The 14,973-nt window shown below is 44.9% G+C and overlaps 1 protein-coding gene across 2 annotated transcripts in view; it reads right to left on the minus strand.

The window, feature by feature from the left end:
- Positions 1-14,973, minus strand: part of FAIM2 (Fas apoptotic inhibitory molecule 2) — a 149,651-nt gene that overhangs the window by 50,522 nt on the left and 84,156 nt on the right. The window contains exon 1 of one of the 2 annotated variants that reach the window (XM_081316615.1): positions 1,298-1,525. The exons of the other annotated variant lie outside the window; for it this stretch is intronic. Within the exon in view, the coding sequence (XP_081172741.1) occupies positions 1,298-1,312 (15 nt within the window). The 5' untranslated portion in view covers positions 1,313-1,525. Of the gene's footprint in view, positions 1-1,297; positions 1,526-14,973 lie in introns of those variants that run through there. 2 annotated transcript variants of the gene reach the window in all.

Consider the following 14,973-nt stretch of genomic DNA (forward strand, 5'->3'; position numbering starts at 1 on the left):
AATGACCTGCTGTTCCTCGGTGAACACGCTACCATTTCATACATGCCATTGAGTAGCCAGAGAATTACAATTTGAATTCAAAATGTCAACAACCCCCAGCCACATTCTGTTGCCCAAGCCAGAGCTACATAATCCCTCTTCTGCGCATTATGATGCTAGGTGTACTGAATTATGGAATTGGTCATTTCATAATTTGAATTACTTAATTTTGAAAGAAGAAAATGATATATTAAATTGAATATCTGCAAACTGATGTATGTCTAGCCCGAGGGTTAAAAACATTTTTTAAAAGGAAAGGAAAATCCAGTGTGTCAGTCCCAAAATGGACGTTGGCTGCTGCACCTGTGATCTGCAGCTCGCTAAGTGAAGATGTATGCCTCTTCCTGAATTGCAGGTTCTGGATTTCGGACCTGATGCCGGTCCTTGTGGCACCACAAGTAACAAACCTGGAACTCCAGATAAAGGAGCACATATCATAAACTACAACCAACAATGGTTTAGAGTAGACCATTGTAAAATGCATCATTTATATTGTAGTTTGCCATCCAAGAGTCCTGAAACCTATCAGGGGCTCAAACTCAACAGACATTCAATTAGATGCTGCGGCTAAGTTGCCACGGCAACTGATTTCTTAGCATTGGGGAGAAACCAAAGCAAGCGTGGAGAAGCTGCCTGCCTTACGGATTCAGAACTCACTCACTCCCCTCCTCTCCTCTCCTTGCTTGGGGAAATAAAGATGATCTGTGGTTTACGAGTAGTCAAGATTAGGTAGGGGGTAACCTTTCTAGGGCTCTTAATCTTGGTGGCAGCGCAGGGAGGCAGGGCGATCCGCCCTGTATTACTTGAATAAGAAATAGCTCTTTTTCCATCTCTGCTCTCCGCGCAGGGGTGGCTTACAGCAGCCCTGGAGATATATCAAAGAGAGCGATGGGAAATGGAGAAATCGAACGTAGAGGTCTGATCTGATGGGTTTAGGGGTATTTTAATGTTATTGTATTAATTGTATTGAATTGGGCTGTAATATTTAATATTTTTTTTAATTTTTGTATGTTGTATTTTATTGTATTGCCCTGTACACCGCCCTGAGTCCTTCGGGAGAAGGGCGGTATAGAAATTAAATTATTATTATTATTATTATTTATTATTATTATTATTATTATTATTATTATTATTATTATTATTATTATTATTATTATTATTATTATTATTATTATTATTATTATTATTATTATTATTATTATTATTATTCGGCAACGTGAACGAAGCGCGCGAGCTCCTTGCTCCAGCTTGGACCTACCTTCCCCTGCGTCATCTTTTCCTGTTTAGTGACGCTCGTCGCTCGGCTCGGGATAAAGACCCCTTTTCACAGAGGAGGGAACGAGGCCAGCTGCTTCGCTTTCCTCTTTCAGCAGCCTGCTGAGCTAGGATTTGCTTCCCCGTGCCGGACGACGCTTCTGCCTGCGAGGACGCTCCTGCCTTCCAGCAACCTCTAAAGCGCGTCTCCCCTCTGATGGAGCTGGGGCGATACCATTGCTCAGCTTTTGAACGGGGGGGCGGTGTGTGTGTGTGTGGGGGGAATGATGCTGAGGAGAGCCGGCTCAGGCAAGGAAGAAATAGAGAGAAAAATAGGGGGTTACTTTTTTTTTCTCCTTCCTTCCCTTCCTTCCTTCCTTTTTTTTTTTTTTTAAAAAAAAGCTTTTTTTCCCCCTGGGCCTGATTTTGCAGAATCACAGTGCAAAGACAGAGCCAGGATGCAGCAGAAGGTCGAGGTCCAGCCTTTTGCAGCGGGGAACAGGAGGGGAGGAGGCAGTGATGCAGGGAGAGATGATGAAATGAGATGCGCTGAGAGGTACCGTTTTTCCTGTGTTACTAACAGCTGCCCAGGGAGCAATTGGCAGCCCAGCCCTGGGGACTATTAGATTCCTCTGGCACATGAAAAGCTTTGCTCATCAGAGACTGAAAGAGATCCCCGTTGCTTCTAGACTACCTTTTGCTCAGTTCAGTATATATCTCCCCCCTTTCTCTTCCTCCCTTACACAACTGATTCCTTTAGAGTCCTTTTCAAATGTTAGGGCCATGTGCATCTCCTTTTATTTGTAAAATCATAGGCCAACGGCTTTGTGGCCTAGAGGCATCATTGACTCCCTTCAGGCAACCCACAGTGTGACTTGTTGCCAATCCCATAAATTACGTTCCTGACTTTATTTATACAGTTTTAATAGGCTGGCATCTCAGGTAGATTCTGGGTGGTGTGTGCAAGGGTCAGAAACACGAAACCATGATAAATAACCCCAGGTATCCAGGGATAAGCAACAACTCTACTCATCAAAAACAAAAGAAAATGGAAAAAAGAAGAAGAAACCATACCATAGCTACTCAATAACAGCAGAGCTCATCTAGCTTCCTGACTCAAACATCTGTGGAAACAGCCAAGTCTTTGATGCCTCTGAATCTCCAGGAAGATGCTGTTCCATAGAACAGGTAGTGTACTGCCACTGAGAAGGTGCAACCAAAGAGAGCAACAAGATGACATTGTGTTAGAAGGGATCAAGAGCATGTCCTGTCTTCTAAATCTGGTGGAGCAAGCTAAAAAGACAGGAGAAAGGCAGTAGTGCAAAGTACCCTGGCCCCCACCATGTAGGTTTTGTTGTACTTGTTTATTCACTGTGAACCATCACCTTCCAGTGAGAACACCCAACAAGAGAAGGGCCAGCATGCCTCTCCCCTTTCAAGGTCTGGCCCTAATCTTGAGTGTTGGTTAACAAAATTATTGGGATTGCCAAAGAGCCATTAGTAAACAGCCCAGCCAAAGAATCCCTAAGACAGGCAAGACACCAGAATATAAACTGACAGCAAACAGCACTCCTTACTAGCAGTGATGATGTTACCTAGTTAGGGTAATGAAATGTTTGCAAGAAAACAAGCAAGCTCAGAGAGCATCAAGGAACCCTCATTATTGGGATTATTTGAATTCTATATACCAGTCTCTTCCAATAGGGCAGGGGGTCTTCAAACTTGGCCCTTTTATGACTTGTGGACTTCAACTCCCAGAATTCCTCAGCCAGCATGCATGGGTGAGGAATTCTGGGAGTTGAAGCCCACAAGTCATAAAAGGGCCAAGTTTGAAGACTCCTGCAATAGAGTAGGATTCAGCCAGTTCACACCAGTTCGGCAGAACCGGTAGCTAATGTTTTGTTGCCTGGGTCCAGAATGCACTTCCGAAAGCGGCATCCACACATATTTGAATCCCACCACTGGGTACCCACGAGATGTGATGGATTTCAGTTCTCATAACCCTTGGCCACCGTTGTTGTTCTGTCTCAGGCAATACACTATTAGACTATTTCTCCTTCTCCAGCTTTATGTATAAGTGCTTTGTTAACAATACAGCCTTTTGTTCTGGCCTCTTCAAGATCTTTTTTTTTCCATCTCACCTTTTTTTCCAATTTCCCTGGTGCGTGTCATCTTGTTTGCAAAGTAGAAAGCTGTGTTTTATTTACATTTATACAGTGATCTTATCTGTAATAGCTATGCGTTGAATTTTAATGACACTCAGACAACTGCAGCACAAACAATATAATAGAGCAATGTGAACAAAAAATGACATAAGAGAATCTAAAGAGTAACATAAAACAGTTTGCAAGCATGCAAATTCTTCACCTTCATCAGATAACAAAGTAAACAAATTAATGAGGCAGAGATACAAACCACTGAGGCCAAAGACAATGGAATTTTAGACTCAGTCTTAAGATGGAATTTAGAGGGGGGGAAAGTGCCAGATGGTCATATTAGCTTTTGCTGGGTAGTGTGATGATTAACCAGTGCATGAGTCTTTGTGGATCAAACAAACAAACAATGGATATTTGCCAAAATATTTTTTTTGTCATTTTAACATCTGGTTGTTATTCAGATCTGACTCTAATTGGAGGCACTGCAAAACTGTGGCCCATATTGCAATTAAATTACATATGTAGGCCTGTCTGATATTAAGCTGATATCTGTAATCAGCTGGATTTAATAAAGTGGTATCTTCATCCACCCTAGGCTATACTACTGCAATGTGTTCTATATGGGGCTTCCTTTGAAAACTACTCATAAACTGCAGTTGGTGCAGAATACCGTTCTACACTCACTCACTCCTATTATTAGGTGATAGCCATCACAGCTGTGTGACACCTAAAGCATTGGATTCCCTTAGACTTCTGGGTGTCATTCAAAGTGCTCTGTTGATCTTTAAAGCTCTACATAATTTAATCCTAAGAACTTGCTGGCCTGTATCCTCCAGTCAGAACAAACCCATTCAGCATTCCCATTCCGAGGCAAAAGATTGATAGTTCTTCAAGATATTTGGATTTGGAAGTGGGGGTTCTTCTGTGATGGCTTCCCCTTTCTGGAATGGTATTCCCTCTGGAGGTTATCTACCTTGCCATCCTTATGAAAAGCTGCCAAAGCAAAGAAGAAAGGGGATCAAACAGCGGTTATGCTGTCTTTTCAAACTCCAGCTTTCCCATCAAAAACATGCACATTGCTTATTGCCTTTGAACGTCAGTGATGGCTATTTTTTTTCCTTTTGGTCTTATCTCTTCCTTCTGGGAAAGCTTTCCTGTGTTGTAAGACACTTATGTAAAATTAAATAGGACAAGAGCACTTCTTTGTCAGGCTGGGTGAAAAGCTGGTGTGCCTCCTAAAGTGTTTCTTTTTTAAACAACAATTTAATACAGGGCTGAGAATGACTGGCCCAAAGTCACCCAACTGGCTTCTGTGCCTAAGGAAGGACTAGAATTTGTAATCTCCCAGCTTCTAGATTGGCAACTTTTTACCAAACTGGTTTTGGTAATTACAAACACAGAAGTCCATTTGTGAATTCTTGTTCCTCTGAAGATCTTTTTCAAGCAGGTGGGGGTGGGGAAATCTCACCTATTCCTCTATTTTTATTCCAAAATTTGTGTTGGAAATTAAGCTACTGCTTCAGGGACAGAGAATCAACTGTACAATCATCAGGGAGCGTTCTGAAGTTCTTATGAGCAATTTGCAGACCATCTGGAGCCTTCTGCATTACAACCTCTACCAAATATACCCCCTGCTGCTTTTGAAGCCTAATCACAAGCCCTGTCACCACTCATCAACAGAATCAGGCCCCTACCACAGCGCACTAAAGAGCTGCTTGTCTGAAAGTGATTCTTAAATGGAGAAAGCATTTCATCTCACAGCCCAGAGTAATCATAGCATTAGCATGAGAATGGGGAAGGTGAGAAGAGCGTCACTTTTTAAAATCCTCCCATAATTAGATAGGAGGAAGAATGTGGGTGTTAATGTGGTGGGTGGATGGGTGCACCAATTCAGCGGGAAAGAGACAAGGGAAATCCCTTCTAAAATTTTGACAAGAAAACTGCAGAGACTTGTCCAGTCATCGGGAGTCAAAAACTGACTCAAAGGCACACACACAAACAAACAAAAGCTTAACCAGAGGCTGTCTTCCCTCACAGAGGAAATACCTCTGAGTAAAAGGATAAAAAAAATCCAATGCATAACCACAAGCCAGAATAATCCAAAGCCAAATTTTGAAACCTTGGGCAAGGAAGGGTAAGCTAGCAACACACTAAGGACAGAATCCGACCCAATGCATGTTGAAGCCAATATCTCTAACACTTATAACCACCAAATTATTCATTAGATACTCCAGTTGTCCCTCAGAAGAATACCTTGTCCTTCAATGCAATTCAGGATGATTTTGTTTAGTTATGCAGGCAAAATAAGGGTTGTCTCTCCAAAGATGGATGAAATGGAATGGAATGGAATGGAATGGAATAGAATAGAATAGAATAGAATAGAATAGAATAGAATAGAATAGAATAGAATAGAATAGAATAGAATAGAATAGAATAGAATAGAATGGAATGGAATGGAATGGAATGGAATGGAATGGAATGGAATGGAATGGAATAGAATAGAATAGAATAGAATAGAATAGAATAGAATAGAATAGAATAGAACCTTGGAGGTCTTCTAGTCCAGCCCCCTGCTCAAGCAGGAGATTCTTTACCATCTCAGACAAGTTACTGTCTAGCCTCTTTTTAAAAATCGCCAGTGATGGAGCGCCCACGATTTCTGGAGGCAAGTGATTTCACTGGTTAATTGTCCTCACTGTCAGGAAGTTTCTCCTTAATTCCAAGTTGCTTCTCTCTTTGATCAATTTCCAACCATTGTTTCTTGTCCTGGCCTCTGGTGCTTTGGTGAATAACGTGACTCCCTCTTCTTTGTGGCAGCCCCTCAAATACTGGAATACTGCTATCATGTCTCCCCTATTTCTTCTTTTTTTTAGACTAGCCAAACCCAAGACTTGCAGCTGTTCTTCATATGTTTTAGTCTCTAGGCCTTTGATCATCTTAGTTTATTTATTTATTTATTTATTTATTTATTTATTTATTTATTTATTTATTTATTTATTTATTTATTTATTTATTTATTTATTTATTTATTTATTTATTTATTTTTATATACCGCCCTTCTCCCGAAGGACTCGGGGCGGTGTAAAGAGTAAGGTAAGTATACAGTAAAGCAATAGTAAAACAAGTGAAACCCCAAAATCTAAAATCTATCAGGCCAGGCCGGCTTGCTGGAATAGGTAGGTTTTTAAGTCACGCCGGAAGCTGCGAAGGTCGGGGGCCATCCGGATTTCGGCTGGCAAGCAGTTCCAAAGGGTTGGCGCACCCACCGAGAATGCTCTCCCCCTGGGGGCCACCAGCCGGCATTCTCTGACCGGTGGCACCCTGAGGAGGCCCTCTCTGTGGGAGTGCACAGGACGGAGGGGTGTTGACGTTGGCAGTAGGTGCTCCCGTAGGTAATCCGGACCCAAGCCATGTAGGGCTTTGTATGTCATCACTAGCACCTTGAATTTCACTCGGAAGGCAACTGGAAGCCAGTGCAGCTCACGGAGGAGAGGTGTAATATGGGAGTATCGGGGAGCCCCCAAAAGTGTTCGTGCAGCTGCACTCTGTACCAGCTGAAGCTTCCGAGTGATTCTCAAGGGCAGCCCCATGTAAAGAGCGTTGCAGTAGTCAAGACGAGAGGTCACAAGTGCATGGGTGACTGTACGCAAGGCATCCAGGTCCAGATAGGGTCGTAGCTGGCGCACCAGGCGAACCCGAGTGAAAGCCCCCCTGGTCACAGCTCCTATGTGATCTTCTAAGGAGAGCTGTGAATCTAGGAGGACACCCAGGTTGCGGGCCCTATCAACGGGGGGCAATAACTCACCCCCAATATTAAGGGATGGAATATTCTGAATATCCTGGCATGCCGGTATGTACAGCCATTCAGTCTTGTCCGGGTTGAGTTGAAGCCTGTTCCTCCCCATCCATTCCCGGACCGCTTCCAGGCAACGGGACATCATGTCGAGGGCATCACTGATGTGATTTGGAGTCGAGATGAAAAGCTGGGTGTCATCAGCATACTGATGGTAACCTACTCCAAAACCACGAATGATCTCACCCAGCGGTTTCATGTAGATGTTGAACAGGAGAGGCAAGAGGACCGACCCCTGAGGGACTCCACAAACGAGAGACCTTGGGGTCGACCTTTGTCCCCCTGCCAACACTGACTGCGAGCGTCCCAGGAGAAAGGAGGAGAACCACTGAAGAACTGTGCCTCCCACTCCCAGTCCCCTGAGGCGCCGCAGCAGGATACCATGGTCGATGGTATCGAAAGCCGCCGAGAGGTCTAATAAGACTAGGACAGAGGAGTATCCCTTGTCCCGGGCCCTCCAGAGATCATTCATCAGAGCGACCAATGCCGTCTCCGTGCTGTAGCCAGGCCTGAAACCCGATTGGCACGGGTCTAGATAATCCGCTTCATCCAGGACCTGAGGAAGCTGATGAGCCACCACACTCTCAACAACCTTTGCAAGAAAGCGAAGGTTGGAGACCGGACAAAAGTTATTCAATGTAGCTGGGTCCAAGGTGGGCTTCTTGAGGAGAGGTCTCACCACCGTCTCCTTCAAGGAGGCAGGGAAGTGACCCTCACTCAAAGAAGCAGATATGACCGCTTGGAACCAGCCTCGTGTCCCCTCCCGAGCTGCATAAACCAGGCAGGAAGGGCACAGGTCCAATAAGCATGTGGAGGAGCTCAACCTCCTCATAATCCTGTCCACTTCCTTTGGAGTCACAGGATCAAACTCCTCCCAGATGACGTCGACAAGACTGCCCGTGTCCTGTTCGTCAGACTCTGCCCAGTTGGAGTCCAGGCCGGTTCGAATCCGAGCGATTTTATCCAACAGATATTGACCAAATTCCTCAGCTCGACCCTGTAAGGGCTCCTCCCTCACCTCCTGATTGAGAAGGGAGCGGGTCACTCTAAACAGGGCAGCCGGGCGATTATCTGCGGACGCGATGAGGGCGGAGAAGTAATTTGCTCTCGCCGCCCTTATCACTGCGAGATAAGACCTAGTGTGGGTTCTTAGTCGCAACCGGTCGGATTCGGATTGACTGGACCTCCAACGGCTCTCTAGGCCCCGTCTCCGACGCTTCATCTCCCGGAGCTCCACGGAGAACCATGGGGCTCGCTGGGATCTGCGGCGGGTCAAGGGCTGCAAGGGTACAACTCGGTCAAGTGCCTCCGTGGCTGCCCTTTCCCAGGCTTCCACTAAGGCATCCGCCAAGCTGTGAGCAGGGAGTGCAGGTGGGTTCCCAAGCGCTGCCTGGAACCTGTCAGGGTCCATTAGGCGCCTGGGGCGGTACCATCTGGTTGGCTCCGCACACCCACGGCGGGGGGTGGCAAAGCGGAAGTCCAGCCGCAGGAGGTGATGATCGGTCCATGACAGGGGCATAACGGTTGGAGAGCCCCCACCAAGATCATCACGCCACCGTCCAGATAAGAAAACCAAGTCAGGGGTGTGGCCTCCCTCATGAGTCGGTCCAAGAATTATTTGCGTCAGGTCCATGGCCGTCATGGAAGCCATGAACTCCCGAGCTAGCTCAGACGATCCTCCTAGGGACGGTAGATTGAAGTCGCCCAAAACTATAAGTTTGGGGAATTCAACCACCAACCCCGAGAGGACATCGAGCAGCTTAGGCAGGGCTGCCGCTGCGTGATTAGGAGGAAGGTACGCTAGCAGCAGGCCCAACTGCGCCCCAGGACCATATCTCAAAAAGAGAGATTCACACCCGACTATCTGAGGAACGGTGGTCTCCCGCGGGCTTAGGGTCTCCCTGATAATTACTGCCACTCCTCCGCCCCTACCATGAGGCCGGGGCTGGTGTAGCACCCGGAAACCAGGTGGGCAAAGGTCAACCAGAGGAACACCGCCCTCTGGGCCCAGCCAAGTCTCCGTGATGCAAGCCAGGTCTGCGTGCTCACCCTCACCTAGATCTCGAACAAGGGGAGCCTTATTAGCAACGGACCTGGCATTCAGGTAGACCAGCCTGAGCTCAGGAGGCTGCACATCCTCGCTCCCGGGTCCTCAGGGAAGAGACAGAGGGTCGGAGCGTCTCACCGCTTGTAGATAGTGGAGATGACCCTCCCGGTGTCGATATGGCCCTCTGCTTGCACACCTTCTGCCGTTCCCTACTGTCCTGGGAATTGGTAGTCCCTCGGCTCGCTTTCGGGCTTCGGCGGCGACCGAACCCCGCTCCTCCTCTTCGCGATCGATCCCAGGCCTGGCCTGTGCAACGGTTGTTGGATGGCCCCCCCTTCGTCGAACAACCACAGCCCACTCCCACCCCCCTCCCTAACCCCACAAAAATTTTTACTAAGAAGTTAACCAGGGGCCTCTTGTTGGATTTATGCTGGAGGCCCCTGACCCTGCCCGGCCATCTCTCAGAGGCCCAATGGTCGGGCCCTTCATCGAGATTGGAGGTGGTAGCGAAGGCGGGTCGCACCCAGGAGAGGGGGGAACCCCTGAGGGCGAACAGGTCCGTGCTGGAGTAGCGAAGGTGCATAGAGTCAAGGATTCAGGGAAGGCAGTCCCGCAGATGGTGGTTAGTAGGAGGGTCGAGTCAGGGTAGGTGGGTATCTGGACCATCACCCAGCCACTGCCACTTAGCCGGGTGAACCCCAGAAGCAGGCCACTCCCCATCCTCTCACGATGGGTTGTGACTCTGTTCAGAGAGGCCGTCGCTGACAGGAGTGGACCCAGGAGGCTCAGAGCAGCGAGAAGACGCCGGAATAGGTTTTAAACGGCCGCGAGCGGCCCAGGCGCTGGCTGGAGAAGCCATGTCACCGCTGCCGTTGAAAGCTCCCCGAAAACGGTCCGAGGGAGGCTCGGAGACATCATCGCCGTTGTTGCCGCTGCTGTCTCCTCTGCCCAGCTGATCCGCGGGCGTCTCCTCTGATGAAAACTGCTCAGAGACGCCGACGCCGCCAAGAATGGTCCGAGACGGTTGAGGCAGAGAGGAGACGTCGGCATTGATTAAAAATGGCCGTAAACGGCTCGGGAGCGGGCCGGAGATGCCATGGCGCCCCTACGGCCGGTCCGGGGAAGCAGCGGACGGCACATTGCCTGATTCAATTGCCTGTCCCTCTGACCCCAACACAGGGGTTCAAAGACATCCCTGCGGGGCTCCTGGGGGACGCCTTACCGCTGGGGCTCACGGAGCTCTCCCCAGCACGTCCGCCATCTTTGGAGCCGGAGGGAAAAAAAAAGTTGCTCTTCTCTGAATTTTTTCCAAACTCTCAACATCTTTTTTTGTGATATAGTGACCAAAATTGGTTGCAGTATTCCAGGTGTGGTCTTACTAGGGTTTTTTAAAGTGGTACTAATATCTCACATATTGATTCTATGCCTCTGTTTAGACAACCCAGGATTATATTAGCTTTTTTGGCTACTGCTACATACTGCTGGCTCATGGTTAAGTGATCGTCCACTAGGACTCCAAGGTCCCTCTCATAGTTACTGTTTTTAAGCCAGGTCTTGCCCAATCTGTACTTGTACCTTTGGTTTTTCCTGCCTAAATGTAAAACTTTGCTTTTCTCCACATTAAAACTCATTTTTTTGTTGGATAGGGTCCATTGTTCAAGTTTGTCAAGATCTTTTTGGATCCTGAGTTTGTCTTCTGGGGTGTTGGCTACTCCTGCCAGTTTGGTGTCATCTGCAGATTTGATGAGTTCCCCTTCAATTCCCTCATCTAAGTCATTGATGAAGATATTGAAGAGTACAGGGCCTAAGACGGAATCTTATGGTACTACACTGCTTACTTCTCTCCATATGGATGTAGTGCCATTGAGGACTACTCATTGAGTACTGTTTGCCAGCCAACTACAGATCCATCTGGTGGTGATGTTATCTATTCCACCTTTTTCTAGCTTACCAAGGGGTAGGTTGTGGTCTATTTTATCAAATGCCTTACTGAAGTCTAAGTATACTACGTCCACAGTATTTCACTGGTCTATTAGTTTAGTCACTTTATTAAAGAATGAAATAATATTGGTTTGACATGATCTGTTTTTAACAAACCCGTGCTGGCTACTAGTTACAACTTTGTTTGCTTCTAGTTGTTCGCAATCTGTTTTTTGATTATCTTTTCTAGGATCTTCCCAGATATTGATGTTGAACTGATTGGTCTGTAGTTTCCTGGGTCCGTTTTTTTTTTCCTTTCTTGAAGATAGGAACCACATCAGCACTTTACCAATCCTCAGGTACTTCTTCAGTGCTCCAAGATAGATCTAGATCATTTAGGAAATGCTTTAATAAATAAATAGAGAGGAAAAGAGAGGATATAAAGGATACTTCTTCTTTATCCTCAATCTGAATTTTGTTGCGTAATCCAGGAATGCAACTCTGACATTAGTGGTAGATAGGAGATTGGTACATACTACTGATTAGATCAGTTCCATGTTGCTGGAACTGGTGACAAATAAAAAGTCACCCATATGAATACTGCACAAATCGGCCACATGGAGTATTGGGAATAGTTTATGAAGCCACAAGAATACAAAAATTCAGTGTCCAAGATAATAATTGATTGAACAATGCTGGAGAAGGGTTAAGATTGCAAGCAAGCAAGGGAAAGACAGAGTGAGGAAGCAAAAGACACAGAGAGATGATGAATGAGGGGGGGAAAGGGAATGAAAGAGAGAGATAGCCAAATGATAGGCCATAGGTGAAAAGCAGCTCCATATCTGCAACCTGATGTTCAGACAACTTGCAAGAGTGAGAGATAAGTCAGTGTAAGGCAGATAGAGAGCAAGAGGTAGAGAGCATCAGAGGATTCACTGTCCTGTGTTCAAGGTTTTGACAGTTACAAAACCAGGTAAGTAAGACCATCTTGTCATCTCCTCTGCAGCCCCATCTTCTTCAGGTAAGGGAGAATGTGATGTTTTCCCCTTTGGCAAATGAAATTCAATGTATTTGGAGGGGGGGGGAATGATCCCCACAGATACCACTTTGCTTAACTTGTTCTGAGTTAAATCTGTAAGAACAGCAGCAGTTGCTGGCCTCATCCCAAGACAAAGTAGGGTTCAGCGAGCAAAGCAGAACAATTGAAGCTAACATAGCTTTCTGCCAATTTAAGGACTAGAAAATTTCACAATACCGTAATATAGCTGTGGAGGGAAAGGCTTTAACATCAATCTATTCTGTGAGTCATAATAGATCTGTTAGTCTTTTACTTAGTCTTGGTTGTTTTCACTGCCATAGATTATAATAGCTACATTTCTAAAATCTGGATTAACCATTCCTGATCTCCACCCTACCCCAGCCCCTTTGCAATGCTGTTAGTTGTATTTAATGTCTTTTGTAATCAACATTATTCTTTTGTTCGACTAAGAAACTTTAGCTGTAGAGATTTCATTTTACAGAAACTATTTGTTGTCATTTTAAATTCTTGAATATTATTTCCACCGTCGAAACTAGACATAAATATAAATATATTCTTAACATTGGATAGATTGGGGGGGGAACCTCACCCTTCAGGGTGTGGTAGCGAATGAGATGGGATTATCATATTGTATAACCTCATTCTTAAAACAAGACACTCCCCATAATTAATTATTCTGCCACTTTTCCTCAATAACTTCCTGTGATTAAATTTGAACTTATTACCTTCCGATATCAGAAACAAGAAATATTAATTCAATCTCTTTTTTGTACCTGATTCAGGAGTAAATTTATTGGGGAGAGATGCAAAAGTAGAATTTGGATTGGGAATTCATTTTGGGGAAATGACAATTCTAGTTTTAACTGAACAAGATGAAACAAATATAGATCCAATCGTATGGACTAAGGAGGGAAATCGGGGTAGATTGAAAATTCAGCCCCTAGTAGTAAAAATTTAAAAATAAGGTGAAGTAATGAGACAGCAGCAATATGATATTCCAACGGAAGGGCAGAAAGGACTGTGCCAGTAATGGAAGGGTTATTAAGAGATGGACTAATTGAGCCTTCCTTATAATACTCTTATTTTGCCAGTTAAAAAGCCAGATGGCAATTGGAGAATGGTCCAAGATTTATGCCTCCCGAACTCAATACTGCAAACTAGGCATCCAGTAGTACCTAATCCATATACACTGATGGGAAGAATACCTCCTGAGCATAAGTGGTTCAGTGTGGTAGATTTAAAGGATGCATTTTGGGCCTGTCCTCTGGCAAAACAAGAAATCTGTTTCCCTTTGAAAATCCCTACATGAAAAGGAAATCCCAGTACCTATGGACAGTGTTACCACAAGGTATTCACTGAGTCTCCAAATTTATTTGGACAAATATTGAAACGAGTGTTGGAAGAATTTCAACTAATGCCAAATACAAAATTGTTACAGTATGTGGATGATCTATTGATATCAGGGTTAAAGAAACCCCACAGATAAGATTAAAAAATCCACAGATAAATTTCCAAACTTCCTGGGAGAAAAGGGACTTAGGGTGTCTAAGTCCAAATTACAATATGTAGAATCAGAAGTAAAATATTTGGGTCATTTGATTAGTGAAGGGAAAAGGTGCATAATACCCTCTTGGATAGAGGGAATTTTAATGCAATCTCTTCCCGTCTCTAAAAGAGGACTTAGAAAGTGTTTGGGTTTAACAGGATACTGTACATTAAGGATAGAGGACCATGCTTCTAAAACGAAAGGATTGTATTTAACATTGATTGAGGAAGAACCTGACAAATTGAAATGGTCAGAAGAAGAAACTAAAATGTTTGAGGACTTGAAATTAGAACTAGAACAAGCCCCTCTGTTAAGCTTACCAAATTTAAAGAAACCAGTCATCTTCTAAGGTAGAGAGGGCCAATGCAACTATAAAACAAATGTTGACTAAATTAATTATGGAACTAAACCTACCTTGGACTAAGGTTTTGTCTCTAGCTTTGTTGAGAATGAGAACCAAACATAGAAAAGATTTGGGGTTATCGCCATGTGAAATGCTACTTGGACTAACCTATTTGGGTAGAGAATCTGAATTTCCAACATTGGAAACTAAAGTTAAGGTACTAAGGAATTATGTACTGGGCTTGTCTTCTGCTCTCTCTCTCTTCTCAGAAAGCAAGGCCTACTAGCCCAGACACCTCCCTTGGAGTTTGCTGTCCACTAGTTCCAACCTGGTGATTGGGTCCTAATAAACAGCTGGAGTGAAGAGAAGTTTAGTCCACCATTGGATGGGCCCTACCAAGTCCTCCTGACAACTGAGACAGCAGTCCGGACAGAAAGAAAAAGGTTGGACACATTACACCAGAGTGAAGGGATCTGTGGAAGAACCTAAGGAGTGGAGGGTTCATCGAGGACAAGGCTCATTGAAGTTCACTAAATGTGGTAATTATATAATGGAGATGTACTAGTTTGGGTATTGTTGTCTCTTTTTATTTTTATTGCAGGACTCATCATATACCTTTGGAAAAAGAATTGGCAAATCCTGCTTTGTCATTTTGGAGAAATATTTAAATCTCCAATTGGAGGGAAATTCAGCCCTATTCCAGACAACTTGACTTAATGATTGTTCCACTTGAAGAAATAATTATTTTGGTATTAGTGATAAGTTTATATGTACTT

The sequence above is a fragment of the Vipera berus genome (genome assembly GCF_964194415.1).
Source record: "Vipera berus genome assembly, chromosome: 2".
NCBI classification, from domain to species: Eukaryota; Metazoa; Chordata; class Lepidosauria; order Squamata; family Viperidae; genus Vipera; species Vipera berus.